The following is a 25210-nucleotide window of genomic DNA, read 5'->3' as shown; positions in this document are numbered from 1 at the left end:
TGGTGACCTACAGATGGAGTTTTGGTGTAGATGACATTTTTGTTGATGTTATGCTATTCCTTTCTGTTTGTTAGTTTTCTTTCTAATGGTCAGGTCCCTCAGCTGCAGGTCTGTTGGAGTTTGCCGGAGTTCCACTCCAGACCCTATTTGCCTGGGTATCACCAGCAGAGGCTGCAGAACAGCAAATATTGCTGCCTGATCCTTACTCTGGAAGCTTCGTCCCAGGGGGCAGCCACCTATATGAGGTGTCTGTTGGCCCCTACTGGGAAGTGTCTCCCAGTTAGGTTATACAGGGGTCAGGGACCCACTTGAGGATGCAGTCTGTCTGTTCTCAGAGTTCAAACGCCATGCTGGGAGAACCATTGCTCTCTGTGGAGCTATGAGACAGGGATGTTTAAGTCTGCAGAAGTTGTCTGCTGCCATTTGTTCAGCCATGCCCTGCCCACAGAGGTGAAGTCTAGAGGCAGTAGGCCTTGTTGAGCTACATGGGCTCCACTCAGTTCGAGTTTCCCACCACTTTTTTTTACCTACTCAAGCCTCAGCCATGGTGGATGCCCTTCCCCGAGCCAGGCTGCTGTCTCACAGATCGATCTCAGACTGCTGTGCTAGCAGTGAGCAAGGCTCTGTGGGCGTGGGAGCTGCTAAGCCAGGAACAGAAGAGAATCACCTTGTCTGCTGGTTGCTAAGACCTTGGGAACAGCACAGTATTTGATCGGGAGTGTACCATTTTTCCAGGTAGTCTATCACGGCTTCCCTTGGCTAGGAAAGGGAAATCCCCCAATCCCTTGTGCTTCCCAGGTGAGGTGATGCCCCACCCTGTTTCTGCTCACCCTCCATGGGCTGCACCCAGTGTCCAACCAGTCCCAATAAGATGCACCAGGTACCTCAGTTGGAAATGCAGAAATCACCCATCTTCTGTGTCGCTCCCGCTGGGAGCTGCAGACAGGAGCTGTTCTTATTTGGCCATCGTGGAATGCCCCAACATTTCTTTATTTCTGGCTTTCACATTGGCATTCTTTCCCACTTTTGTGTAGTTCCAATTTTTTGTTTAGTATTATTATGTGTTTTTTTTTTAAACCAAATATCTTAGAAGTACTATTAAAGAAATTAAATTTTAGATAGGGAAACAAATCACTCATTCCCAGTAAATAGCATTATGTCATGCATTATTCCATTTTAGAAATTCAGCTTTGACTCCCTATTTCAGGTGATTGCCAGTTTGCTATTTCAGGAATAAGGAGCCAAACATCAGTTACACAAGCAACTTGCACGAGGTCTTGCAACACAAATGGGTCAGTGCTGACTCAAGGGTGCTGCCTAAATTGGGGGGAGTGGGACTTGTGTTGGAAACAAACAAGAGAGGAGTAGCTGACAGATCAATGGTGTAATACTGGAGTAAAAATCCCCAAACTACTACAGCCAAGGATTTTGGGGGTTCTTTCCTGTTCCTAAACTATGTTCTAGCCTCCTGGATGCCCAGCTACATAACTATCCCTGAGTCTGGGATGAAATCTGTACTTGAAACCAACCAAAGACTGCTGTTCTTCCACCTCAAAAAACAAATCTAGCTACTTGCATTATTGCCTGAAAGCCTCTAGATATGGCTTGGAGAAGATGTAAACCCTCTCAGACTCAGTCTCTTGAGCTGGTGACTCTGGGTGAATGGAGGCTTAATACAAATAGAGCAAGGGGTTCTTCATGATCACATAATCCTGTCTACATGCTCACTTTGGGGAAAATCAGGATGCCATGGGCTTCAGAATCAGAGTTTAAGAGATTTATAGATGCCTTAACAAGCAAAAGTGAACACCCCTACTCCCACCTCCATGAACTTGCTCAGGTAACTTGTCCGAGGACACATATCTAGTGAGTGGAAGAATGAGATTAAAATCCAAGTTGTCTAACCCTCAATACCTATGCACATAACCATTTTGCTAAATGAGATTTCCGTCAAGGTCCATGCCAAATAACTTCATGCATGAGAAAATCTCGTGAAGGGCTTACTGTCAGAAAAAGGTAATGAGATCGATGTTTACCCACACCCTTCACCATTCTCCACCTTTCATGTCTACCCAAAATGTAGTCAATCCTCTCACTCTCTACATAGAGTCCTCACTGGTTCCTCACTATATATTCATGAGTTCATACTTCACACCCAGCATAGCACACACGCATCAGTGGGTCCTAGCTCCGGTTCAGTAGAACCACCTATAATGGCACATCTAGTTTTTAGATCCCTCCCATTAGAGCAAGAGGATCCAGCAGGATGGAGAAACTCATGAACACTAAACTACAATTGGAGAGGGAATTTCAGTTATGTGATAGAGACAGTTTTCCAGAACTAGACTCTTGGGCAAAACTGTCTTGGCAATGAAAAGGCTGAGCTATCACCAAGCTTTTTGGGAGTAGCAAAGAAAACTGTCTCATTTATCACCACCTCTTTGGGACATTTGTTTGGGGGAAAAGGGTGCCCTTGACCTGGCACATTCATTGGGCAGAGAGCTCTGTGTCAGGCTTTCTAGTTCCTTTTAGACTTTCAGAGGTATGAAAAAATCATACTAATAGAAACTTATTTCTGTATATGTATATGTATATATATTATTTTTCTTATAATTTTATAGTCTACAAAGTGTATGAAATTTGACCTTTTTTTGATGGGAGGAGTAGAAAGTCATGCTCATAATCTTGGAGTAGCCTTTTGGAAGGTACTAAAAATGGCTGTTGGTGGTGATAAAGTTTAAATAAAACTTGGATGTGCAAGACAAGAGGCTGCAGGTACTGGTCTAAAGAGCAGGTAAATATATAGAGAAAGGCAGAACCCAGCCTGCATTGAGTGCTAGCTGAATTTACACTGAAAGCAGGAACAAAGATGGTAAGTGTTTCTCATGGATTAGGTGTGGGCTTGGCAGATGAGAGCCAGCCTGGAGCCATTTCAGATTTCACCTGAGTTCTGCTCAGAAAGATCAAGTGACCCCAATAGAAGATGGGTTCACCTGATTTCCACTGCTATGGGGGGATACATAAGTAACCAGTTGAAGGTCAATGCTTCACCCACACTATAGACCGTTTGATGTGGGGGCTTCCAATGTACCCATGAAAGCAACTGTGAGAAGAATCGTCAGCTTGGAACATCAGCCAGAAAGAGCTGGATTTAAATATTTGTCACAGCTAGAGGTAACCAATGCCAAATTACATTGGTGACATTCAGGTAAGACATTTCTTGCTCCCTCTTATTCCTCTCACTGTTTTAACCCTGGAGGATCCAGAGGCAGCCTGATGGTGAGTAAGGAAGGATAAGTAATTCACCAGGTAGGGAAAGAGAGATGAAGCCAGCTAAGCACCCCTCTCCCACTGTAAGCACTTTGTTAAGGGGAGAAATTTTAAATGAAATTTTGAACTTTGACTCTTACACTTAAATTACTGAACTTTTAATTAACAAAAGAGGACTATCCATATGACAAGATGTAATCAGATGACTTTATTATCTAGGAGTGATCTGCTCTGGATTTCTCTCAAGCAAAGGACCACTTCCTCAAAATGGGCAATGAGGAGAGGCGGAAAAGTTGTTTTTTTTATTGCACCCTATGAGTCCACTAACTCAAAGTGTTGGGTGCATGTCATAGTGTTTTGTGCTGAATTTTCCTGTTATTTGCAAGGGTTCTAATGCCATACAAAATATTGCATGTATAGACTAAACATCAAATATTTCCAGCTAATTATTCAAGTAAGACAAAGATGGAAATTATTAGGCATACTAAAAGCAGCAAATATTTGGCTTCAGTAAATTCTTATTGGACTTAAGCTGGTTGACTGTTTAATTACAAATTCATGAAACAAATTAAGTATTTATACAAAATGCAGAAATGTAGTGACAGGAAAAACAGATCAATAAAATTACGAATTGGAAATCAATATCAAGAAATATTCCAGGAATTCAAATGCAAAGCGAAGTTTTAATTCCATAGCTCTGGTGACAGGGATACAGCTTGTGGCTTGATTCCTTTACAAGAGAAAAAAGACTGATGCTTAACTCTCTTTTGAGAAAGTTATCATATAATTTTCTGTTGGATCCCTACAAAATACTCTGAAAATCACTCTTAGCAAACTCTTCCCACCATTAAAATACATTTCCTCTAACTACTAAATGTCCTTTCCAGTAAGCTGAGAGAGATAGAGTTTGAAGTAAATATTCGTATTCATATTCATTCTTAGCTCACTGCAGCCTCCAACTCCTGGGTTCAAGTGATTCTCCTGCCTCAGCCTCCTGAGTAGCTGGGATTCCAGGCATATGTCACCACGCCTGGCTAATTTTTTTTTTTTTTTGTATTTTCATTAGAGACAGGGTTTCACCATGTTGCCCAGGCTGATCTTGAACCACTGACCTCAAGTGATCCACCCACCTCCGCCTCCCAAAGTGTTGGGATTACAGATGTGAGCCGCCGCGCCCAGCCTAATTCTACTTTCTTGACTGGTTATGTTCTGTAGAATATATGTGACATCTCTATATTCAGGCCTTCCTAGGGCCCCAAAGCAAAGATAAAAATATTTGGGGTACATGCAATTTTAGTCCATTCCTTGTAATATGCTAGAGGTCACATGAGAAAATAAGGTAGTTAGAAGTTAGATTTTTCTTGAAATCACCTCTTTTAAAAAATTAATTATTTTCAACGTTTTTGAGTTAGAGGTACATGTACAGGTTTGTTACCTGAATATATTACGTGAGGCTGAGGTTTGGGGTATGAATAATCCCATCATCCAGGTAAGGAGTATAGTACCTAATAGTTTTTCAACTCTTGCCCCCTTCCCTCCCTCCTTCCTCTGGTAATTCCTGGAGTCTACTGCTGCCATCTTTATGTACATAAGTACCCAATGTTTAACTCCTACTCATAAGTGAGAACATGTGGTATTCAGTTTTCTCTTCTTGTGTTAATTTGCTTAGGATAATGACCTCTAATTGCTGCAAAGAACATGAGTTCATCCTTTTTATGGCTGTATAGTATTCCATGGGTTATATGTACCACATTTTCTTTATCCAATCCACCACCGATGGGTATCTAGGTTGATTTCATGTCTTCGCTGTTGTGAATAGTACTGTGATGAACATGAGAATACATGTGTATTTTTGGTAGAATAATTTATTTTCTTTTGGATATATACCTAGTAATGAGATTGCTAGGTTGAATAATAGTTCTGTTTTAAGTTCTTTGAAAAATCTCCAACTGCTTTCCACAATGGCTGAACTAATTTGCATTCCCATCAACAGTGTATAAGTGTTCCATTTTCTCTGAAGCCTTGCCAGCAGCTGTTGTTTTTTGACTTTTAATGATAGCCATTATGACTGGTGTGAGATGGTATCTCACTGCAGTTTTGATTTGCATTTCTCTGAGGATTAGTGATGTGGAGCATCTTTTCATGTTTCCCAGCCACTTCTGTGTCCCCTGTTGGGAAGTGTCTGTTCATGTTTTTTTGTCCGTTAATTTTTTTATTTTTTTGAGACGGAGTCTCACTCTGTCACCCAGGTTGGAATACAGTGGCATGATCTTGGCTCATTGCAGCCTCAGTCTCCCAGGTTCAAGTGATCCTCCCACCTCAGCCTCCCAAGTAGCTAGGACTACAGGCATGCAATACCATGCCTGGTGCTAATTTTGTTTATTTTTTGTAGAGACGGGGTCTCACTATGTTGCCCAGGCTGGTCTCAAACTCCTGGAATCAAGCAATCCTCCTGCCTCAGCCTCCCAAAGTGCTGGGATTATAGGCGTGAGCTACTGTGCCTGGCTTCTTTTGCCTATTTTAATTAGGGTTATTTGTTTTTTGCTTGTTCAATTGTTTAAGTTCCATATAGATTCTGGATATCAGACTTTTATTGGATGCATAATTCACAAATATTTTCTCCCAATGTGTAGGTTGTCTGTTTACTCTGTTGATAGTTTATTTTGCTATGCAGAATCTCTTTAGTTTAATTAGGTGCCACTTGTCAGTTTTTGCTTTTGCTGTAATTGCTTTTGAGAACTTGTCATAAATTCTTTCCCAAGGCCAATGTCTAGAATGGCATTTCCTTGATTTTCTTCTAGAATTCTTCTAGTTTGTGGTCTTACATTTACATTTTTAATCCATCTTGAGTTAATTTCTGTATATGGTAAAATGTAGAGGCTCAGTTTCATTGCCCTGCATATGGCTAGTCAGCTCTCCCTGCACAATTTATTGAACAGACAGTCCTTTCCCCATTGCTTATTTTTGTCAATTTTGTTGAAGATTACATGGCTATAAGTGTGCAGCTTTATTTCTGGATTCTCTTTTCTGTTCCATTGGTCTATGTGTTTCTGTACCAGTACCATGCTGTTTTGGTTACTGTAGCTTTATAGCATAGTTGGAAGTTGGGAAATGAAATCACCTTTTCTCAGGATGATCACCTGGGCCCAGGGAGGTCAAGGCTGCAGTGAGCTGTGATCACACTGCTGCACTCCAATCTAAGCTACAGAGTGAGACCCTGTCTGAATGAAAAAGAAAAAAAAAAAAAAAAAGAAATAATCTGTTTTGAAATGTTTGTCAAGACACTCAGGGAGAGATTTCAAATGTAACAATGTAATAGTTTAAAAACCTTAAAAATCCAGGATAAATAAATGCAGGCCTACAGGACCAAACCTTATCAACACTACTGATGTATTCAGTAATTGGATGTTTCTAATTCATGTGCATCAAAAGCCTTTATCATGAAACAGCTATAAAAAGAAATGGCAAAATTAAAAAGCAGAGAGGCTAAGGACTTTTTCTTGAGTTCTAATTCTGACACTTATTAGCTGTATAATCTTGTAGAAGTTGATATACCTGTTTTCTGCTAGGTAAAAAGGGAATATATTAATGGAATTCTGAATCAATTATAAGGCAAAAAGGAAAAAATAAATAGCAGTCACAATATCACCTGATAAACTGCTAAAGGCTAGAATTGAGGATGTGGCTTAGATGTGTAGGAATAATAGGTTTACTGACACATAGCGCCACACATATAGACCAGCTGGACCTGCTGGTCTCCCTGTGCATGAGCCTGCCCCTGTAAAATATATGATATAGAGGAACAGAATAGAGTGCATGCTCTCTGTGGATATTATGTTAAAATGAAGGAGGAAGGAGACGAGATGAGCATTGTAAAATTCTTCTTCCAAACTTATCAATAAGGAAAGTCACTAGTGTTTCCCTGGGGAGGACTGACAGAGGTTGGCAGAGAGCACACAGGGGTATTGTGCCAGTAAAGCTCTTTCCACAAGGAAAGAAACACTGGAGTAGAGGGACAGTTTTAGCCCTGAACATTTCCCAGACTCTAATTCTCTTAATACATTGGGCTTGACCATTTAGCCTATATTCCATCAAGCTGTAGTCATCCTCTTGTGGAGAAGCGATCAGCAGACAATCAAGATAGTTCTATTCTTACTATTCTATTCATAAGACTGTTCTCCTAACACTAATTGTGATCCTCTGTGCTGTGGGTCCTCCTGGTACTGTCCAGGGTTGCTTCTGACCACAGAATGCTCTGAAATAGGCCAGATTAATACATTACATAAAATAACTTGTAGGCAACATTGTACCCACGGCTGAAAATCAATTTCCCACCCCAGACGATGTCTAGCCAAGTTGTCCTATTACATAGTATGTATCTTTGGGTCCACTGAGAAGCAGATGCCAAGAAAAGATGAGAAATGGAAGAGATTTATTGGATGGAGGAGCAGGTGAAGACAGGGAATGCCTCCAAAGCATGGTGTAGGTCTGACATCTGTGCAAGAAGAGAGGGAAGGAAGGACAACTGGGTAGGTAGAATCTTAGACTGCAATGCAGCAGTTCTTAGAAAGGTTAAACCTGGTTGATGGAGAATCCTTCAGCCAAAGTTCCTTGTTGGAAGAGTTCTATTTCACTGGAATGGGCATGTTTTAGTACCCTAGTCATCTTCAGTCATTGGTAGAAGCAGCTAGTAGGAAGTGTGGCCTCAGTGTGAACATGATGATGGGTCCAGAGGCCATCAGTCCATTATGATCCTCACAGCAGGAAGTGTGAGCAGTGGATTTTCATAGATGTAACATGTATATAGCCCATCAGAAGTTCCACAATGGCACTGAATGACAGCACAAAAATACCCCAATAATAGTATATAACAAGGCAGGCACAGTGGCTCATGCCTATAATCCTAGTACTTTGGGAGGCTGAGGTGGAAGGATCACTGAGGCCAGGAGTTTGAGACCAACTTGGGCAACATGGTGAGACTTCAGCTCTATAAAAAATTTGAAAATTGGCCAAGCTTGCTGGCATGTGCCTGTAGTTCTAGCTGCTTGAGAGACTGAGGCAGGAGGATCTCTTGAGCTCCGGTGTTGGAGGCTGCAGTGAGCTCTGAGCCTGGGTGTACTTAAGCCTGGGTCATAGAGCGAGACCCTGTCTCTATTATATATATATTATATGATTATATATGTTAACAATATATAATTGTATAAATATAAAGCAAGATCCTGTCTCTATTTCATACATATAAAATATACATGATTATATACATTCTTCCAAACTTATCAATAAGGAAAGTCACTAGTGTTTCCCTGGGGAGGAGTGAGAGAGGTTGGCAGAGAACAGACAGGAGTATTGTGCCAGTGAAGCTCTTTCCACAAGGAAAGAAACACTGGAGAAGAGGGAAAGTTTTAGCCTTAATATATAAAGAATTATATATTTTAACATATAAAATCATATATAATATAAAAGTATGCATAATATGTATAAAATATATAAAATAATAAGATGCTTCACATCTGAATATAGACTTCTTCCTATTATCAAATTCCAGGGAGAAATTACAATAAAAAAATTAGATTCCCTTGCAAGTTAAGTCTAAATAAGTTAAAGCCCAAAAAGATTAAAGTCCTAAATAAAATTATTTTGACTTTATGAGTTAAAGTTTAAAAAATTGAAATCCAAAACTTGTCTTTCCTTATTTCTTACTCTACTCAGTCTTGGACGAGAGAAGGCAGATGTGCTCATTTCCGTCAGCAGCGCAGTTCCTAGGATGGATGCAGTTCCTTCAAGAACTCAGAATTTGTTTTCATGATCCCCACTTAATAAAATAAAGTCCAAAGAATTCCTAGAACATACTGAATTATAAGAGTTCTAGCTCAGTCACTATGCAATTTGGAAAGCAAGCTAATCCCTAGATTATAATGCTGATAATATAGGATATATGGCTCCAGATCGCATCACTTGGTGAGTCCAAAGACCATATCAAAGTTATCTGCATAACGATAGGTGGATGGAGATAATCCAGGCTTGTCTTATCAGGATTCATTCATTCATACTGCAAATAATTACTAAATGCCTACTATGTGTCAGGAGATATTCTAGCAGCTAATAAAATAGACAAAGATTCTTGCCTTCATGGAGCAAAATTGCATTCTTTTGGGGAAGACCTTTTTTAAACAAGATAATTAAATATTTAACGTATTAGTGACATGATAAGGAGAAAAAAACAAAAGAATGGAGTTTTGAGATGTTGAGAGGGGATTAGAATTTTAGCTAGGAGAGCCAGGGAGACTATTTTGAATAAAAACCTAGAGGATGTTAAAGAGAAAGCCATGTGCCTATGTAGTCAGTGATGATTTTAGGGTGGAGGAAATAGCAAATGCAAAAACAGGAGGCAGGAGTACTCCTGGACTGTTTAAGAAACAGCAAGGAATCCTATGTGGCTGGAGTGCAGTGAGCAAGGTGAAGAGTGATGAGATGAGATCAGGGGGACACAGAGGGCAGACCATGTAGTGCTCACTCTGATGAGATAGGAAGCCAGTGCAGGGTACAGAGGAGGGTACTGACTTGAATTAACAAGATCACCTGGATGCTCTGCTGAGAAGAGACTCTAAAGGGTAAGTGCAGCAGCAGGAAGACCATTTAGGAAACTGTTGCAATAATCTAAAGAAGACATGACTGTGGCTTGGACCAAAGTGATAGCAGGGGAGGTGACAAATGGTTGCGTTTCTGGATACAGTTTGGTGGCAGTCACAGCCAATTTTCAGGAGTCAGGAAATTGTGAGCTTAAACTCAGTTGGGAGAAATTAGCCATCAAGAAGGTAATCTTTTACTTCCAGTATCAGAGGAAGAGCTACTTCTGCATACTATCTGCTCTCTCAGAGAGCAGCATTTGCAACACTTCTGGCTTCTATAAAAGTTTTAAAATCTTCATATGATGGCAGCCCCAATTAATATGTTTTACTTGAAGTGCCTTTCCTTTATAACATATTCAAATCCTCTTAATTTCTATTTTCCCATTGAGTCTCACGTTTCTGGCACCTCATGCTGATAAGAAGTCTTATGAACAGGTATCTCAATCCTGTGCCACAGAGGCTATTGCCTGTACCTCTTGCTATGGCCTAAGACTTGCCTCCTGTGTCCTACTATTGTAATCATCCTCAGCAGAGATGTGAATTAAAGCTGCTTGGGAAACAAGTACTCCTTTCAGTCTAGTGAGTGTCTACACCTATGTCATGTACTACGTAAGACCTTGTCTTGTCTTCACTTTGAATGTCACAAGCCTTGAGTGGCATTTCTTTCAGTTACATTTTTTTCTCTGCAGGAAAGGGTTAAGCCTCTAGTGTTATATATCCCTTCTTTGTCCCATGACTATTTTTCAGAAAGGCTCATTTGATTTTATGATAATTCACCTTGTAACTTAGGTTGATCCCTTCTTTTCGTGTCTATGGCAAGGCTGGTATGATTTGCTGGATTTGAGCAACTTCTTTCCTTTACTTTCTTACACAGACATTTTTCTTTTTTTCTCTTTTTGTTTTCTAACCTAGAGATGCATTTTTCTCACATACTTCTCTAGGTTTTGTTTTGTGGGGTCTCACACAGTGAGATGTGAAATCTATGCATTCCATGTTTACCAAAAAACAAAGATATTCTCACCTTCACCTTGCTGAGCTGCATAACATTTCCAGGAGACAGTCACCTAGTAGACCAACATCCAATGTAGGTCTGGATTTGACTTGTCATTGTCTTTTCTCAACCTTGCAGGGCCAAGGCCTTTACCACTATGCTACTGGCCTTGCTGACAGCTGACCATGAATACATGCTTTTTGCAGGGTGGAATATCTGAAAGACAATGAAGAAGGGAAAAGGAACATGAGTCATATTAGATCTTCATCATACATCCTGTTCCTCATCTCAAACTCATCAAACTCTCTTCTCCTGTCCTGGGGGTTAGTAAGTAGATACAGGCCAGGCGAGTTATTCTAATGGATGTTTCCCCATGTGGAGGGAAATATCAAAAGCGAGGAATTAAGTGCTTCCCCATGAAAGTATGTAAAATACTTAGCACAGTGCTTAAAATGAGGTTAGAACTCAATAAATTTTAACTATTATTTAGCAAAAGAATTGAAAAGCTGAGATGAAAATTAGATATGTTCTATGCATAGCTAAAGTGGAAAAGTATAAATAGTAGAGATGGGGCAACAAAACAAATTCTACAGTGATGGATTTTTTGTTTCTCAGTTTTTAGAGTAAAACTCTATGCCTTAAACTGTCCTTAAAATCATCTATGAATATAACCTGTCTCCGGTATGGAACCGGCCTCTTGACAAAGGAATACAGTTAGGTCAGGTGTGCATTTTTTTCTTGGATCTCAGGACCACAGAAATGGGTTAATCCTAATCTTTGGTTATGACACATACTCCTCACTAGATTGTTCCTTCCTTTCCTCCTTCTTCCCACCCTCCCTCCCTGCTCTCTCTCTTCTCTCCTTCTCTCCCTTTCCGGTCTGCCATCTTTCCAACTTTGTCTCTTTTCAAGGGAGTCTCATAACATTGATACCTTATTTTGCGTGGAATAGAACTTTAGGATTCTCCAGCCTCTACCCGCTTCCTTTCCCAGGCAATTGTCTTTATTTGTGCTGAGTTTGGAGTTGGAATAAACACTGAAAGTGACAGACTTGCCACATCTAGAGGAAAAAACAGCTGTTTTTTTGCTTTTCCCCAAAATTCTAAGTGCATCCCTAAAGCTGAAAGGAAGTGCATGGTTTTGACTCAAACTTTGCCCTGTTTGCCAGCCCCAGGGAGTCTTGGTTGAGGTAGGGGGAATGTAACAAAATCTGACAACAGACGAGCATGATGTGGTGTGAAGTTTTATTATGAAACTTATGTGTAGTTCTGCTTTTCACCCAGTTGTGTCATAGAAAAACAAAACATTCATTTCAGTTTTTGCTAACCATGTGTTTAGAAGAGCAGAAATATATAATTTGTGTTTAAATATTATGTACTATAACACACAATTCTCATAAGATGTCGAAATTATATTATGTATTGATTCATAAGTCAGTTTTAAACTATTTCCTTTCTTTCCATTGTAAGTATGATCATATATGTATTAGTGTGTATATCATATATCTATATAAAATATATACATTTAAGACAGGAAAGAGACATATAATTATCATATGAGCAGTTTATCTGCATTAAAGAAACATTAGATAATACAGAAAATTAGAAAGGAAAAAATGTATGGAGCAGTTCCTTAATTCATTTTACTGGCAACTGATACTGTGCTAGGTGAAAAGAAAAATACGTAGATGACTAGGACATAGACTGTACCCTCTAGGAAAGAGATATAAATGAAATATTTTTGAAATATTCAACAGAAATTTAAAATTTGTCAAGCATTTTTAGTATCCTCTGTATCTTCCTGTTACCTTTAACTTAGTCATTTAGAGTAGGCTCTGTTGACCCAGAGATCATATGATCAACGGGTGACTGGGCCTGGTCATAATTTAACTTTAGGTCCAGTCCTCTTTACACCATGTGTCTATGCTTCCTTTCTTAGAAAGGGCAGGAGTTAGGAAGAAATCTTCCCACTTATTTTGTGGGCCGGGCGGGCTGGGCAGATGAGTGATAAAAGATGCAGTGTTGACTGTGCCCATTGAAGACAAAGAACTACATTAAGATGGAGGTAGGGAAGGAACATGGTTATGCAGTGTATTAATGACTCATTCCAAATTTCACTGGATGGACAACCACGAAAACAGAACATTTTTTCTAAAGTTATTTTGAATAGAGAATTTTAACAAAGTCTGTAATAAAGTCAATAATTTAAAATAAAGTAATAAGGTCAATAATTTTAAACAGGTTTATTAAGTCACATATTGGTCATGTATAAAGTTAGGAGTTAAAAATATTTTTTTTAAAAAATTGAGATGGAGTCTTGTTCCAGGGAGGCAGATGTTGCAGTGAGCTGAGACGGTGCCCAGGCTGGACTGCAGTGGCACTGTCTCGGCTCATTGCAACCTCCGCCTCTCAGGTTCAAGTGATTCTCGTGTCTCAGCTTCCCAAGTAGCTGGGATTACAGTTGTGCACTACCATGCCCAGTTAAATTTTTTGTATTTTTAGTAGAGACGGGGTTTCACCATGTTGGCCAGTCTGATCTCAAACATTTGACCTCAGGTAATCTGCCCACCTTGGCCTCCCAAAGTGCTGGGATTATAGGCGTGAGCACTGTGCCTGGCCAAAAATCAATTGGTTCTACTGTGCCTAATTATATGGTATTAAGGACAGACTTCCATTGGTTTCAGATAATCAGAACCATATTTCTGAGATTTCAAAATAATTATGCAGTAAACTACACAAAAGAAGTAAAGTAGTGAAACCCTATAGCTATGCTCATTTTACACAGCAAAGAACTGGAACAGTATTTTAGTTCTTTTTAAGTAAGGTGGTTGAGGCCTCTGCACACAAAGGAGAAATAGGCAGTTGTCTAAATAATTCTGGCATCTTCCACAAATGAAACAAAAGTAGACTATTTGTAATACTCTCTTGATTATGGTTTTTCATACATTTATATATGAATATCAAATTTATAACAAAATCAAAATTACTTTATCACACTCTGCTGCTTTCATTTATCCTTCTACCTATCCATTCATCCAGTAAATATTTATATTGAACTTACTATGAAGAAAAGAACTCTGCTTGTCACAGTATTATCAAATGTCTCAGTTGAAGAACAATTGCATGTCACTGGGATATGGGTTTAAATAATAAAACGAAGCTTTTATGGAAAATTTGGATATTATTTACAAAATAAACAAGTTTTAAATATAACAAGCAAACAGTACTCAGTTTTAAAAACTGAGGGTTTTTTTTAAAGAATACTCCTAAACTACTATGCAATTCTGAGTTATGAGTTTCTATTATTAACAAACAGATGAAAAACTCTTCCCTAGTAAGACGTGTCATCAGTGGATTTATTTCTAACTCTGTGGTTTATTTCATTACATGATGAGTAACATTTTTTCCTTTGTTAGTTATAGAGGTTGAGAAAAATTTGGTGAGTATGTTTCACATAGGCTAAAAAAAAAAAAAAAAAAAAAAAAAAAAAAAAAAACCCAAACAATGAATTGTTCTTCTCCAGACTGTATATCTGGCTCCTAGATCTCTCTTCTGAGTCCTGACCTTCCATTGTTCATTGCCAACTAGATATTTCTGTTAGTGATCCATAGGCACAATAAACTCAGTACTCAGAAAGATGAAATCTATGCAGTCTCACACAAAGCTACTCTGCTTGAATTTTCTCTCCTAATTAATAGTACCACCATAGATCTAGTTTCTCAAGCTAGAAATTTGATTCTTATCTAGAGCCTGTCTTTTTTTGCATTCCTCATAGTTACTAGGTCACCCAGTTCTGTTCATTAAATCTTCAGAAAATGCCCAGAATCTTTGCTTCCTTATCACTGCCACTGCTTTAGTGTCATTCACCTTTATCTTGCTTGGACTATGGCAAAGATCCCCAAATGATCTTCCTGCTTCTAGTCTTTCAGTACTCTAGTCCATCCTTTACACTGCCATTAGAGGAATCTTTTTCTAACTTAACTATGCTCATGTCACTCTCTTTCTCTGAAAGCTTCTGAGTGGATCCTCATTAACTACAGGATCTAGTCTAGTCATTTTAGCTGGCATTTAAGAGCCTTTATAAGTATGATCCTAACTTTTCTTTTCAGACCCATCTCTCTAGAAGTATCATGTGCTTCTGCCAAATGGGATTGCTTGTCTGAATATATACCCCATGCAAGTTCTTTTGTATATCTATGAGATATTGACAATGCTATCCTTTTGATTAAAATGTCTTACTCACTTCTCTATTTGGTAAACCCCTACTTATCCTTCAGTGCCTATCTCAAATATAACCCCCTTTAAAAGGTCTTATTTGAAACCCTAAGAAAGTGTTAGTTCCTTTGCTTCTGTGCTGGGTTGTTCTTTGCTGGCCACTTGAGATCCCCTCTCCAACATCCTCTACTTGCCCTGCGTCCTCAGAGGTTGACCTCTTTGGATGACAGTAACAGGTTTCCTTGTCCTCTGACTTTCCAGTAGATTTGAACAGTGGGACACCCTGAAAGAAACTCAGAGGACGGAAAAGTATGATTGTAATATTTCCCTACATCCCTCTCTTCCAGGCCTTGGATTGGCAGGGGCTGGATTAACTGAAACAGAGTTCCTGTGAGGTAGCTCTCTCCTATAGCTTTCTTTCTGAAGTTTGGTAATAGCTCTTTCCCTTTGTCTCTTCAGGCCTAGGAATAGGAGCAATTTTCACTGTTGATGCTTCACTATCCTTAATTGCCTATACCTTTGTAAATAACTTCCTTATTAAACTCTCTTTAATCACTCCTTTTCAGTATGCCATCTGTTTCCTGTCCTGACTGGTCCACTTCTGTGGTACCATTTAGATCTCTTTTAAACTATACTTAATACACTGTATTCCAATTGTTTTTGCTTACCTGTTTGTTTCCCTCATTGAATTCCTGAAAGGCAGATCTGAATCCAGGGAAAGAATCATTGTGACTAGGTAGGAAAGAGCCTTCCCTTCCTAGGAGGGTTTTGCAAAGACCACAGTAGGACACGCAGAGGCCAGAGCAAGAGGGGATCTCTGGAATGTGCAGATAACCTGAGGGACATGGGTTTAATCTTTGAGAATCAAGTAAAGAGCTGCCTGCCTGCCTTACCCATGGAAATCAGAGGCGTCAACCTCAAACCAATTTGGGCTAAAGTCTGAGATGCTTGGCCTGGCATTTGGCACTCACTGATACAATCTTCCAAATTTCATCCGGTAAAGAGCCAAGAACTATAAACAAAAGGGCAATGACTGTAAGAACTGTGTAAGATTTCTTAAACTTCCCTAACTATTGGAGGTGAGAGTTGGAGGATCCCAATGCAGTTTTCTTTTCTTTTCTTTTTTTTTTTTTTGAGACAGAGTCTTGCTCTGTCGCACAGTCTGGAGTGTGAGGTGCCATCTCGGCTCACTGCAACCTTCGCCTCCCAGGCTCAAGCTATTCTTGTGCCTCAGCCTCTGAGTAGCTGTGATTACAGGCAAGCACTACCATGCCCGGCTAATTTTTATACTTTTAGTAGGGACGGGGGTCTCACCATGTTGGCCAGGCTGGTCTCGAACTCCTGACCTCAAATGATCTGCCTGTCTAGGCCTTCCAAAGTGCTAAGACTACAGGTGTGAGCCACTGTGCCTGACCAGATCCCAATAAATATTAATAGCACTTCTTCCTGCTTGAGTTTTCAACAAATTGAGAAATAAGATTACAATAGATAAAGGTTAAAATAATAACAATAGTAATGATAGCTCAAACGACTGGAGCACTTATTTTGTAACAGGCACTGTTCTGCACTTAATATATGTTAACTCCCTTAATCCTCACATAATCCTATGAGTAGATACTATTAGCCCTATTTTGTAGGTGAAGAAATTGAAGCCCTGGGGAGGTTAAGTAACTTACCCAAAGTCTCGTGGCTATTATTAAGTAGCAAACTCAGGGTATGAACTAGTTTGGCTCCCAAGTCTATGCACCTAACCACTACATTATATTGCCTCTTGAGAAATAACACATTTAGTACAGATTAAACTGATGGTGGAGAATGTGGTTTTTATCTATGAACAAAAAATAGTGAACCCCTACTCACAGACAATGCTGGACTTCTCTAGGCTTCCTTACATGAAGCCAGTCTCTGAAAAACATAGGGCATGGAAGAACAGAAGTTATCTTCTTTTCAGGCTGCCTGCTGAGAGTAGGTGCTGAGGGAGGGAATAAGGGGCCTGTGTTGCATGCTCACTTTCTTTTTTCATACTAATCAATCAGATTATGTAATTTCTCCTCCTCTGGGAAGGAAAGAGTTGAGGGGTGGACAAAGTTTAGGGAATACCATACTAGTGGAATCTTCTTCATCTGGAAGGAAACACCAAAAATTGGGAAGGGATATTTCCCCCAATGTAGCATTCCTATATTTATTACTGTTAATTTCTTTTTTTAGTTCTCAATATGAATGCTACATTGTACTATAATCATTTGCTTGTCTGTTTCTACCTCCCTCTTCCTTCCTCAACTATGTGATTCTTAACAGCAGAAATCTTTTTCTATTAATCTGTGTTTCTCCAGTGACTGGCACAGGGTAAGCACTCAATAATTGCTTGTTAAATGAAAGAATGAATAAATAGACATTTCTCTCTAATTCTGAGAGAATACAGAAGTAAGAACTTAATACACATTAAGACTGTTAGCTCAGAAATAGGTTAGCTGCTTCAGAAATTCAGCTACTTGGTTTGAGTTCATCTTCAGCCTCTTTATTGTCTTTTATTTTTAAATATATATACAGGGGGTTAACAAGTGAGCTGTTCAAGCTGAAAGCTTCTTACTGTTACTGCTGCTGTGACTCACGGCTTTACTGAAACTGAAATCAGGAAAGGTGTAAGGAACAACACAGCCTGGCAGCTCGGCACATACCTTGATTATTCCTTGCCTAGGAGAGAGAAGTACAGTGTGGAGGACATGGGCTTTGCTGTCAACCTGGTTTTGAAAATCCATTTTGCAACTAACTAGCTGTGTGACTTTGGCCAGATTATGTTTGCAGCATAGAAACTATGTTCTAGTAGTTTTTAGGCAATTTTCTTCTGTGAGGGCATCATTTGCTTTTCAGAAAGATTCCCATTTGACCGCTTTTATGGAATTACTCATGCTCTAGCCTATGGCCTCCTTTTCCATTTTTGAAATCTGCCTGCTTTATCTTCTAGACATCAGATTCTGCTGTCTGATAGCATGTGACTATTGAAAAATGTGATTATTCCTCTGACTTCTTTAATTTATCCTGCTTTTCTAGTTTGTGATTGTATCTCAATTAACTATTTCCTTAGTTACTTATTGACTTAATGGAATTCAGCTTCATTGACATAATTTGTGAACTTTGGCTACCACTAACATCTGTTTGAACCAAGTAGCCTGTCAAATTGCCCTGATATGTTTATTGCCTCTTCTAGAACTGCAGAAGCTTACTATCAGTGGTCACTTCAAAAATGAACCAGTTATTTTAGCCTCTCAGTAGAGTTATCCAAATGTAAGACATGTTTCCTTGACCAATCAAGCCTGTATGTTTTATACCTGGTAACACATATTTCTGGGAGTACTATATGGAATTATCCAAATCCTAAGCATCTAAAGAAATGGTCATTTATAAACCAGGATACAAAAATTAGTATTTGAAAGACCTCACCAATGCCTGGTTTTCCAAAACTGAACTCTCACTGCATTACATTACAACCAAACGACAACTTGTTGTCAACTGGCTTCCATTTATTATTCCTTTCATGGTCCTACTATTCCAATGAGTCAAGTTCATTATTTTTTTCAAAGTTTGATTCACAAATTCAGAAACTATTCCCTGAAGGATACTAAAGAGTAAGTAACAGTGACATTTGCTCACATTTGTGTATGATTTTGCAGTTTATAAAGTATTTTTGAATCCATTTTCTTACTGGATTTAAGTTCTGTAACAGATGATCTTATACAGGCATATCTTTAAACTACTAGAATAATAATTCTTGGGTTGATATTTTTGACATGCTGGAATATTTCTGCCTCCACAGCCATTGTTCATTCATTCACTAATTCCTTCATCTAACATCTATTGACTCTCCCTTTTTATTAAGCACTGTGCTAGAAATTCTGGAAAACAGATGAATAAACATGGCCCTTACATTTAAGCCAGGGAGAAAGACTTAAAATTAATCAACAAAAATATGATTTTAAAATACTGTAATATAGGCTGGGTGTGGAGGCTTACACCTGTGATCCCAGCACTTTGGGAGGTGGAGAAAAGCAGATTGCTTGAGTTCAGGACCAGCCCAGGCAACACGGCAAAAACTTATCTCTACAAAAAATAAAAAAAATTAGCCAAGTGTGGTGGTGCACGCCTGTGGTCCCAGCTACTTGGGAAGCTGAAGTGGGGGAGCCAGGAGATCGAGGCTTCAGTGGGTTGAGATAGTGCCACTGAACTCCAACCTGGGTGACAGAGAGAGACCCTGTCTCAAAAAAAAAATCTGTAATATAGATTCATAGTGCATAAAGAGCTAAAAGAATACACCAAGAGGAGAGGTTAATTTTGCCTTAAACCTAGGGTGACTCAGCTTCAAAGAAGAGGTAATTATAAAGAAAAACAAGTAAAAGCCTGAAGCAAATTAAGATTAATTTAAATTCATTTAAGTGTTTTTTTATATCACATAATAGATTAATTGTTTTCCTTGAGTGTGTGGGAACAGTATAACACGAGGAAGGTTGTGATGTCTAACAGGCAAAATAGGGTGTCATAATTTCAAAGAGGTTAGAAATCACTCTCTTAGTACCCTAGAAGTTTAAACACTGGATTACTCAGACCTTGTTATGTGTAATTTCTAGGTGATGAATACTGGGAAAAATTTGTGCCAAATCAGCATAACTAAAGGGCTTTAATAGCAATAACTTACTTATCTTTATTGTAATAATCATGAAAAGGTGACTATATGGCATCAGAACCTAGATAAGTATTTCCCACTTCATAAGTTAGGGCATTTTAAGTTGTATTTTTTAAGGATATTGAGCAAACACTTTTAATTCTCATGTACCTAACAGTAAGGACAACAGTGATTTGCTTTCTTCTTGGTTATAAACACTTCTGTGTGTGTGTGTGTGTATGTGTATGTGTGTGTTTAAAGGATGTTTTTAGCATTATAACATACCCCAAAGCTCTACTTGAGTTCTTTTTAAAAGGACAATTACAACAGAAGAAGAACAAACAGGATTTCCTCTATAACTAATATTGACTTAACTTTATAGGGTCCTAAGCCTGAACTCCTCTGTTTATTCATGAAACAGATCTAGGCTATTGGTCCATTTGAATTTATTTCCAAACTTCACAGTTCAGACTGTACAGCCAGTTTAACTCTTGGCTTCTCAGGTGACTTGACTTGCAAGGGTTATAGAAAAGACCACAGCAGTGTTGTGATGTTGCAAAAGAAACCCATGCCCTGGCCCACAGCCCAGTAGACTAGAGTCCCTCAGCAAAAGAGAGTTTCCACTGTTTATACTTGGGAATTATCCCTGGTTTAGCCTTTGTCTCAAACCATCTGGATGTCAAAAGTGCTAATAAGCAACTGACTTACTGGAGGAATAAATTCAATCTAGTGATTCTATTCTGGAAGGTTCTGTAAAGACAGAGATACTGGCAATAAAGAAGCAAAGAAATTTCCTAAGTTTTGAGGTCATCTAAACCTAGTTGTGAGACAGTATATTGATAACAGAGTGGCCACTGGAAATTCTTCATAGTGGTTCAACTTTTTTGTAGATGAAAGAATCCATGTTTAGATCTTGTCCAACAACCCATTTCCTAGCTTTCTTAAAAGTAGCAAGCGTGGATTCTTTCCTAGAGACCCTGAAATTATTTCACAGCTCTCATTGTGAAAATTGTTGGGAAAGTTTTATGAAACTTGGGGTTTCCTGAGAATTATCAAGATCATTTAAAATTTGACCACAAAGCTAATGTCAGAGAATAGCAGCTTTAAGGCCTCTCAAATCACAGTATTGTACAAGAAAAAATATTCTTTTTTTCTAACGAAGAGTAGGGTATGTCCTGTTATTATACCTTTTCATTTTCCTGTATTAGCTGGTTCATTGACCTATGTCAGAGATGAAAACTGAGTGTACTTTTAATTTATTTTTACATGGAAATAGTTATTTAGGTAATGGAAAACACCATTTTTGTGGAATGGCTAGTAGGCATAATTGTACTCATTCACTTTATTTCAAGATCATGCTTTGCTTTATTAGTAAAAAGCATTTGTCAAAAATTTTAACTTTGAGATTTTCTGAAATTATCTTTTTTCTTTTCTTTTTTTTAATTTGAGACAGGGTCTCACTCTGTCACCCAGCTGGAGTGCAGTAGCACCATCACAGCTCACGGCAGCCTCAACCTCCCTGGCTCAGCCTCCAGAGTAGCTGGGATTAGAGGCATGCGCCACCACCCCCAGCTAATTTTTCAATGTTTTGTTTTGTTTTGTAGACATGGGGTCCCAATATGTTGCCCAGGCTGGTCTCAAACTCCTGGGCTTAAGCTGTCCTCCCACCTTGGCCTCCTAAAGTGCTGGGATTACAGGCATGAGCCACCACACTCGGCCCTCAAAATTATCCTAAATATAGCAATGCTAGTAATGAATTGGCACACAGTAACCACCTTTTTCTCTCCACTAGCTATGAAAGTGTCTGTTTCTATAAGTAATTATTTCTTTCCAGCTTTACAATCAGTTTTCTTTTGAGTTTTCCTTGGAAACCTCACACTCTCAGGAAAAATGTTCCAGACTCTTTCACTTTAAAGGCCAACACATGTCTCTCATGTTTCATTTAAACTTCTGGTCAAGGAGTTAGCTTAATGTCAATCTCTCTATCATATCTGATGGTTCTCTGTGGCCTGGAAACATACAATTGATAAGATTTACTAAATGCTTTTTATGTGCCAAACACTATTGTGAATACTTTCCATTTAGTAACTCATTTAATTCTCATAACCCTATGAGCTAAGGTCATCAGCTAAATCAACCTAAGTTAGTAGGCATCTTCTTGAATGTCATACGCAATTTATTAATCCATTCATAAAATACATATAGAATATCTCCTAGGTCCTAGATGCTCTAGATAGAAAAGTATGTAAGACTGGGTATCTACGCAGACTTTTAGGAGTTTGGGGTCAAGCAATTAGTAGCCCCAATTGCAGTTGCTTTGCTGGACATTGTGTAATTAATAGAACAGATTAATAAGGCCTCAGGCACATAGTATGTGGCAACTGATATGATGAATACATTCTTTTCTATTCCAATTAGAAGAGAGGATCAGAAACTGTTCACATTCCTGTGGATTAGATAACAATCTTCAATTACACTTTTGCCTTAGAGCTATATTAATGTTCTTACCTTCTGTCATAGTATACTCTGAAGAAATCTGGACTGCCTGAACATTCCTCTGATACATTAACATTGATGACATTATGCTGATTGTTCAGAATGAGCAAGAAGGCACTAGTATGCTAAAGGCCTTGGTAAAGACACAGTGTTGCAGAGGATTGGAAATAAATCCTATGAAGATTCCGGGATTTGAAACTTCAATGAAGTGTTTTAGGAATCCAATGGTTAGAAACATGACAAGATATCCCCTTCAAAGTAAAAGAAAATTGCTGCATCTTGCGTTTGCCACCACAAAGAAGGAAATGACGTGGCTGGTAGGCCTCTTTGGGTTCTGGAGGTGATGTATTCCAAACCTATGAATACTGCTAGACTAGTGACATAGAAAGTTGCCAGCTTTGAGAGAAGAGGTCCAGGCTGCACTGCAAACAGAGCTGCCACTTGGGGCATACAATCCAGCATATTTCATGGTGTTAGAGGTGACAGTGGTGGGAAAACATGCAGTGTCTTATGGCACGTATCATTGGGAGAATAACAATGTAGGGCCCTGGAATTCTGGGGCAAGGCTATGCCATTTGTAGCATAGAATTATATGTCTTTTGAGAAAAAGCTCTTGGTGAGTTACTGGGACTGGTAGAGGCAGAGTGCTTCACCATGGGGCACAAAGTGACCATGGGTCTAGAACTGCACATTACAAGTTTGGTTCTGCTGGATATGTTAAATCACAAAGCTGTATAGGTCCAGCAGTAGTCTACTTTAATATGGAAAATTACATCAAGGATTGAGCCTGAGAAGGACAAGGGACATGGCAAATTGCATGAGCAGGTAGCCCAGACCAGCATGCCATTCACAACAGCTGAAACAGCACCCTTCCCTAGCTTGTTCCTATGGTCATATGGGGGCCCTGTATGACCAACTGAAGGAGAAGGGAAGCTTAAGCTTGATTTTTGGGTGGGTCTATTCTGTATGTGAGTACAAGTTCAAAATGGACCATGGCTGCATTACAAACACATTCAAGGATAGCCTTGAAAGACAGTGGAGAGGGAAAATCTTCCCAGTGCATGGATCTGTAAACAGTGTACCTAGTCACTGACTTTTTGTGGAATGAGAAGTGGCCCAGTATATATAGACTTGGGAAATAGCCAATGGCCTGGCTGTCTGGTCAGGGGCCTGGAAAGAAAAGAATTGGAAGATTTTAGAGAAGGAGTTCTGGGACAGAGGCATGCAGGTAAACATGAAGAGTTTAGTGTGACATATTATGGCCCAACAGAAAGTATCTACCATGGAAGAGATTGTGAACAGTGAAGCAGATATAATAACCAGACCAGTTTATATAAGCCAGTCTCTGTTGTTGGCTACCCTGAAACTGACATTTTGGCACATGAACAAAGTGGCCATGGTGCCAGAGACAGGCTATGCATGGGCCCAGGAGCATGGACCTCCCATCGCCAAAGCTGACCTAGCTTCTGCTGTTTCTGAATGTCCTACCTGTCAGAAACAGAGATCAATGCTGTTATATCACTATTTCTTAATAAGACCAACTGGCCACTTGGTGGTAAGTCAACTAAAAGGGCTAGAGGGTTGTTTTCACCGATTCTGGGTACAGGCTTGTCTTTCCTGATTGTAGTACCTTAGCCAGAATCATAATCCAGGGGCTTAAAGAATGTCTGATCTATGGGTATAGAGTACCACACAAAAAACATTTGAACAGGTGACTCCCTGATCATCAGGAGGAGGTAGTGCTGCTTATAGACAATATGGATAGGAATATGTATGCAACTCCTATGTGATCTACTTGAAAGCCTGCTGGTACTCCTTTGGCCCACCGTAGCTGTGAAAGGACATGTACAACTCTGACTCGAAAAGGGTATGACTGCCAAGGGCTCAGACCCATCAGGAATGAAGGTTTGGGTCACACCACAAGGTAAGCTTCCAATACTTGCCAAGGTGATAGCTGAGGTTGAGAGGACTTGGAATGGATAATAGAGGTGGGAGATGTTAAGTACCTTGTTGCAGTCTCAAGCCCAACTGCAGCAATGGGGCTCTAGTTCATCTCACTAACTTCCTTCTAAGTTTTCCCTCAGGAAGAAAGTCTATAGGAAACATCGAGGATGTGTTCCCTAAATTTGCATAGAGAAGCAGATCTGTCCAGAGAAAGAGGTGGACTGTGGGAATCAAGAAAATCTGTCATTCAGCCTGGGTGTGGTAGCTCGCACCTGTAATCCTAGCATTTTGGGAGGCCAAGGCAGGCAGATCACCTGAAGTCAGGAGTTTGAGACCAGTCTGGCCAATATGGTGAAACCCTGTGTCTACTAAAAATACAAAATTAGCTGTGCATGGTGGCGTGCGCTTGTAATCCCAGCTACTTGGAAGGCTGTGGTAGTAGAATCACTTGAACCCGGGAGACAGAGGTTGCAGTGAGCCGAGATCGCGCCACTGCACTCCAGCCTGGGCAAAAAGAGCGAAACTCTCTCTCAAAAAAGAAAATTTGTCACTCAAATATTCTGCTATAGAGAGCATAAGTAACTACTGGACCCTTACTCTTCCGGATCTACCCCTGTTTCTGTACTGAGGCAATACTTCTTTTGGGCTTCTCCTAGTCAATAACAGCAGGGGTATAATGTAGGCCCATTCCTGTGAGATGAGGGACTCCTTTTAACAGGTGACTTTGGCTTGAAGACTCCACATTGGCCTGGTTGACACTTTCTTAGAATGATGCTGTAGTATAAGGCTCTTTCTACCTAATCCTCCTTCCTTTCCCCCACTTTCCCTATTGTGAGACTTGCATCACAGTCTGAAGACTCTCTCCACTTCCTCTGGCTATCTTCCACTTACCTTTCATAGGCATTTTCCACAGTAAGTCACTTGCACGTCTAATTCTGTTTTGGGATTTGTTTCTCAGAGGATACAAACTAACACAATGCCACCAGGGAATAAGACCTTAGCTAACAAT

General features: G+C 39.5%; 1 protein-coding gene across 1 annotated transcript in view; it reads right to left on the bottom strand.

Moving 5' to 3' along the window:
- Positions 1 to 25210, bottom strand: part of LOC141408552 (uncharacterized) — a 50008-nt gene that overhangs the window by 12055 nt on the left and 12743 nt on the right. The window contains exon 3 of the mRNA XM_074015739.1: positions 10921 to 11106. Coding sequence (XP_073871840.1) covers positions 11051 to 11106 — 56 coding nt within the window. The 3' untranslated portion in view covers positions 10921 to 11050. The remainder of the gene's footprint in view (positions 1 to 10920; positions 11107 to 25210) is intronic.

Source organism: Macaca fascicularis, chromosome 14, assembly GCF_037993035.2.
Source record: "Macaca fascicularis isolate 582-1 chromosome 14, T2T-MFA8v1.1".
NCBI lineage: Eukaryota > Metazoa > Chordata > Mammalia > Primates > Cercopithecidae > Macaca > Macaca fascicularis.
The sequence above is the reverse complement of the archived record's forward strand: the minus strand, read 5'-3'. Positions and strand labels throughout refer to the sequence as shown.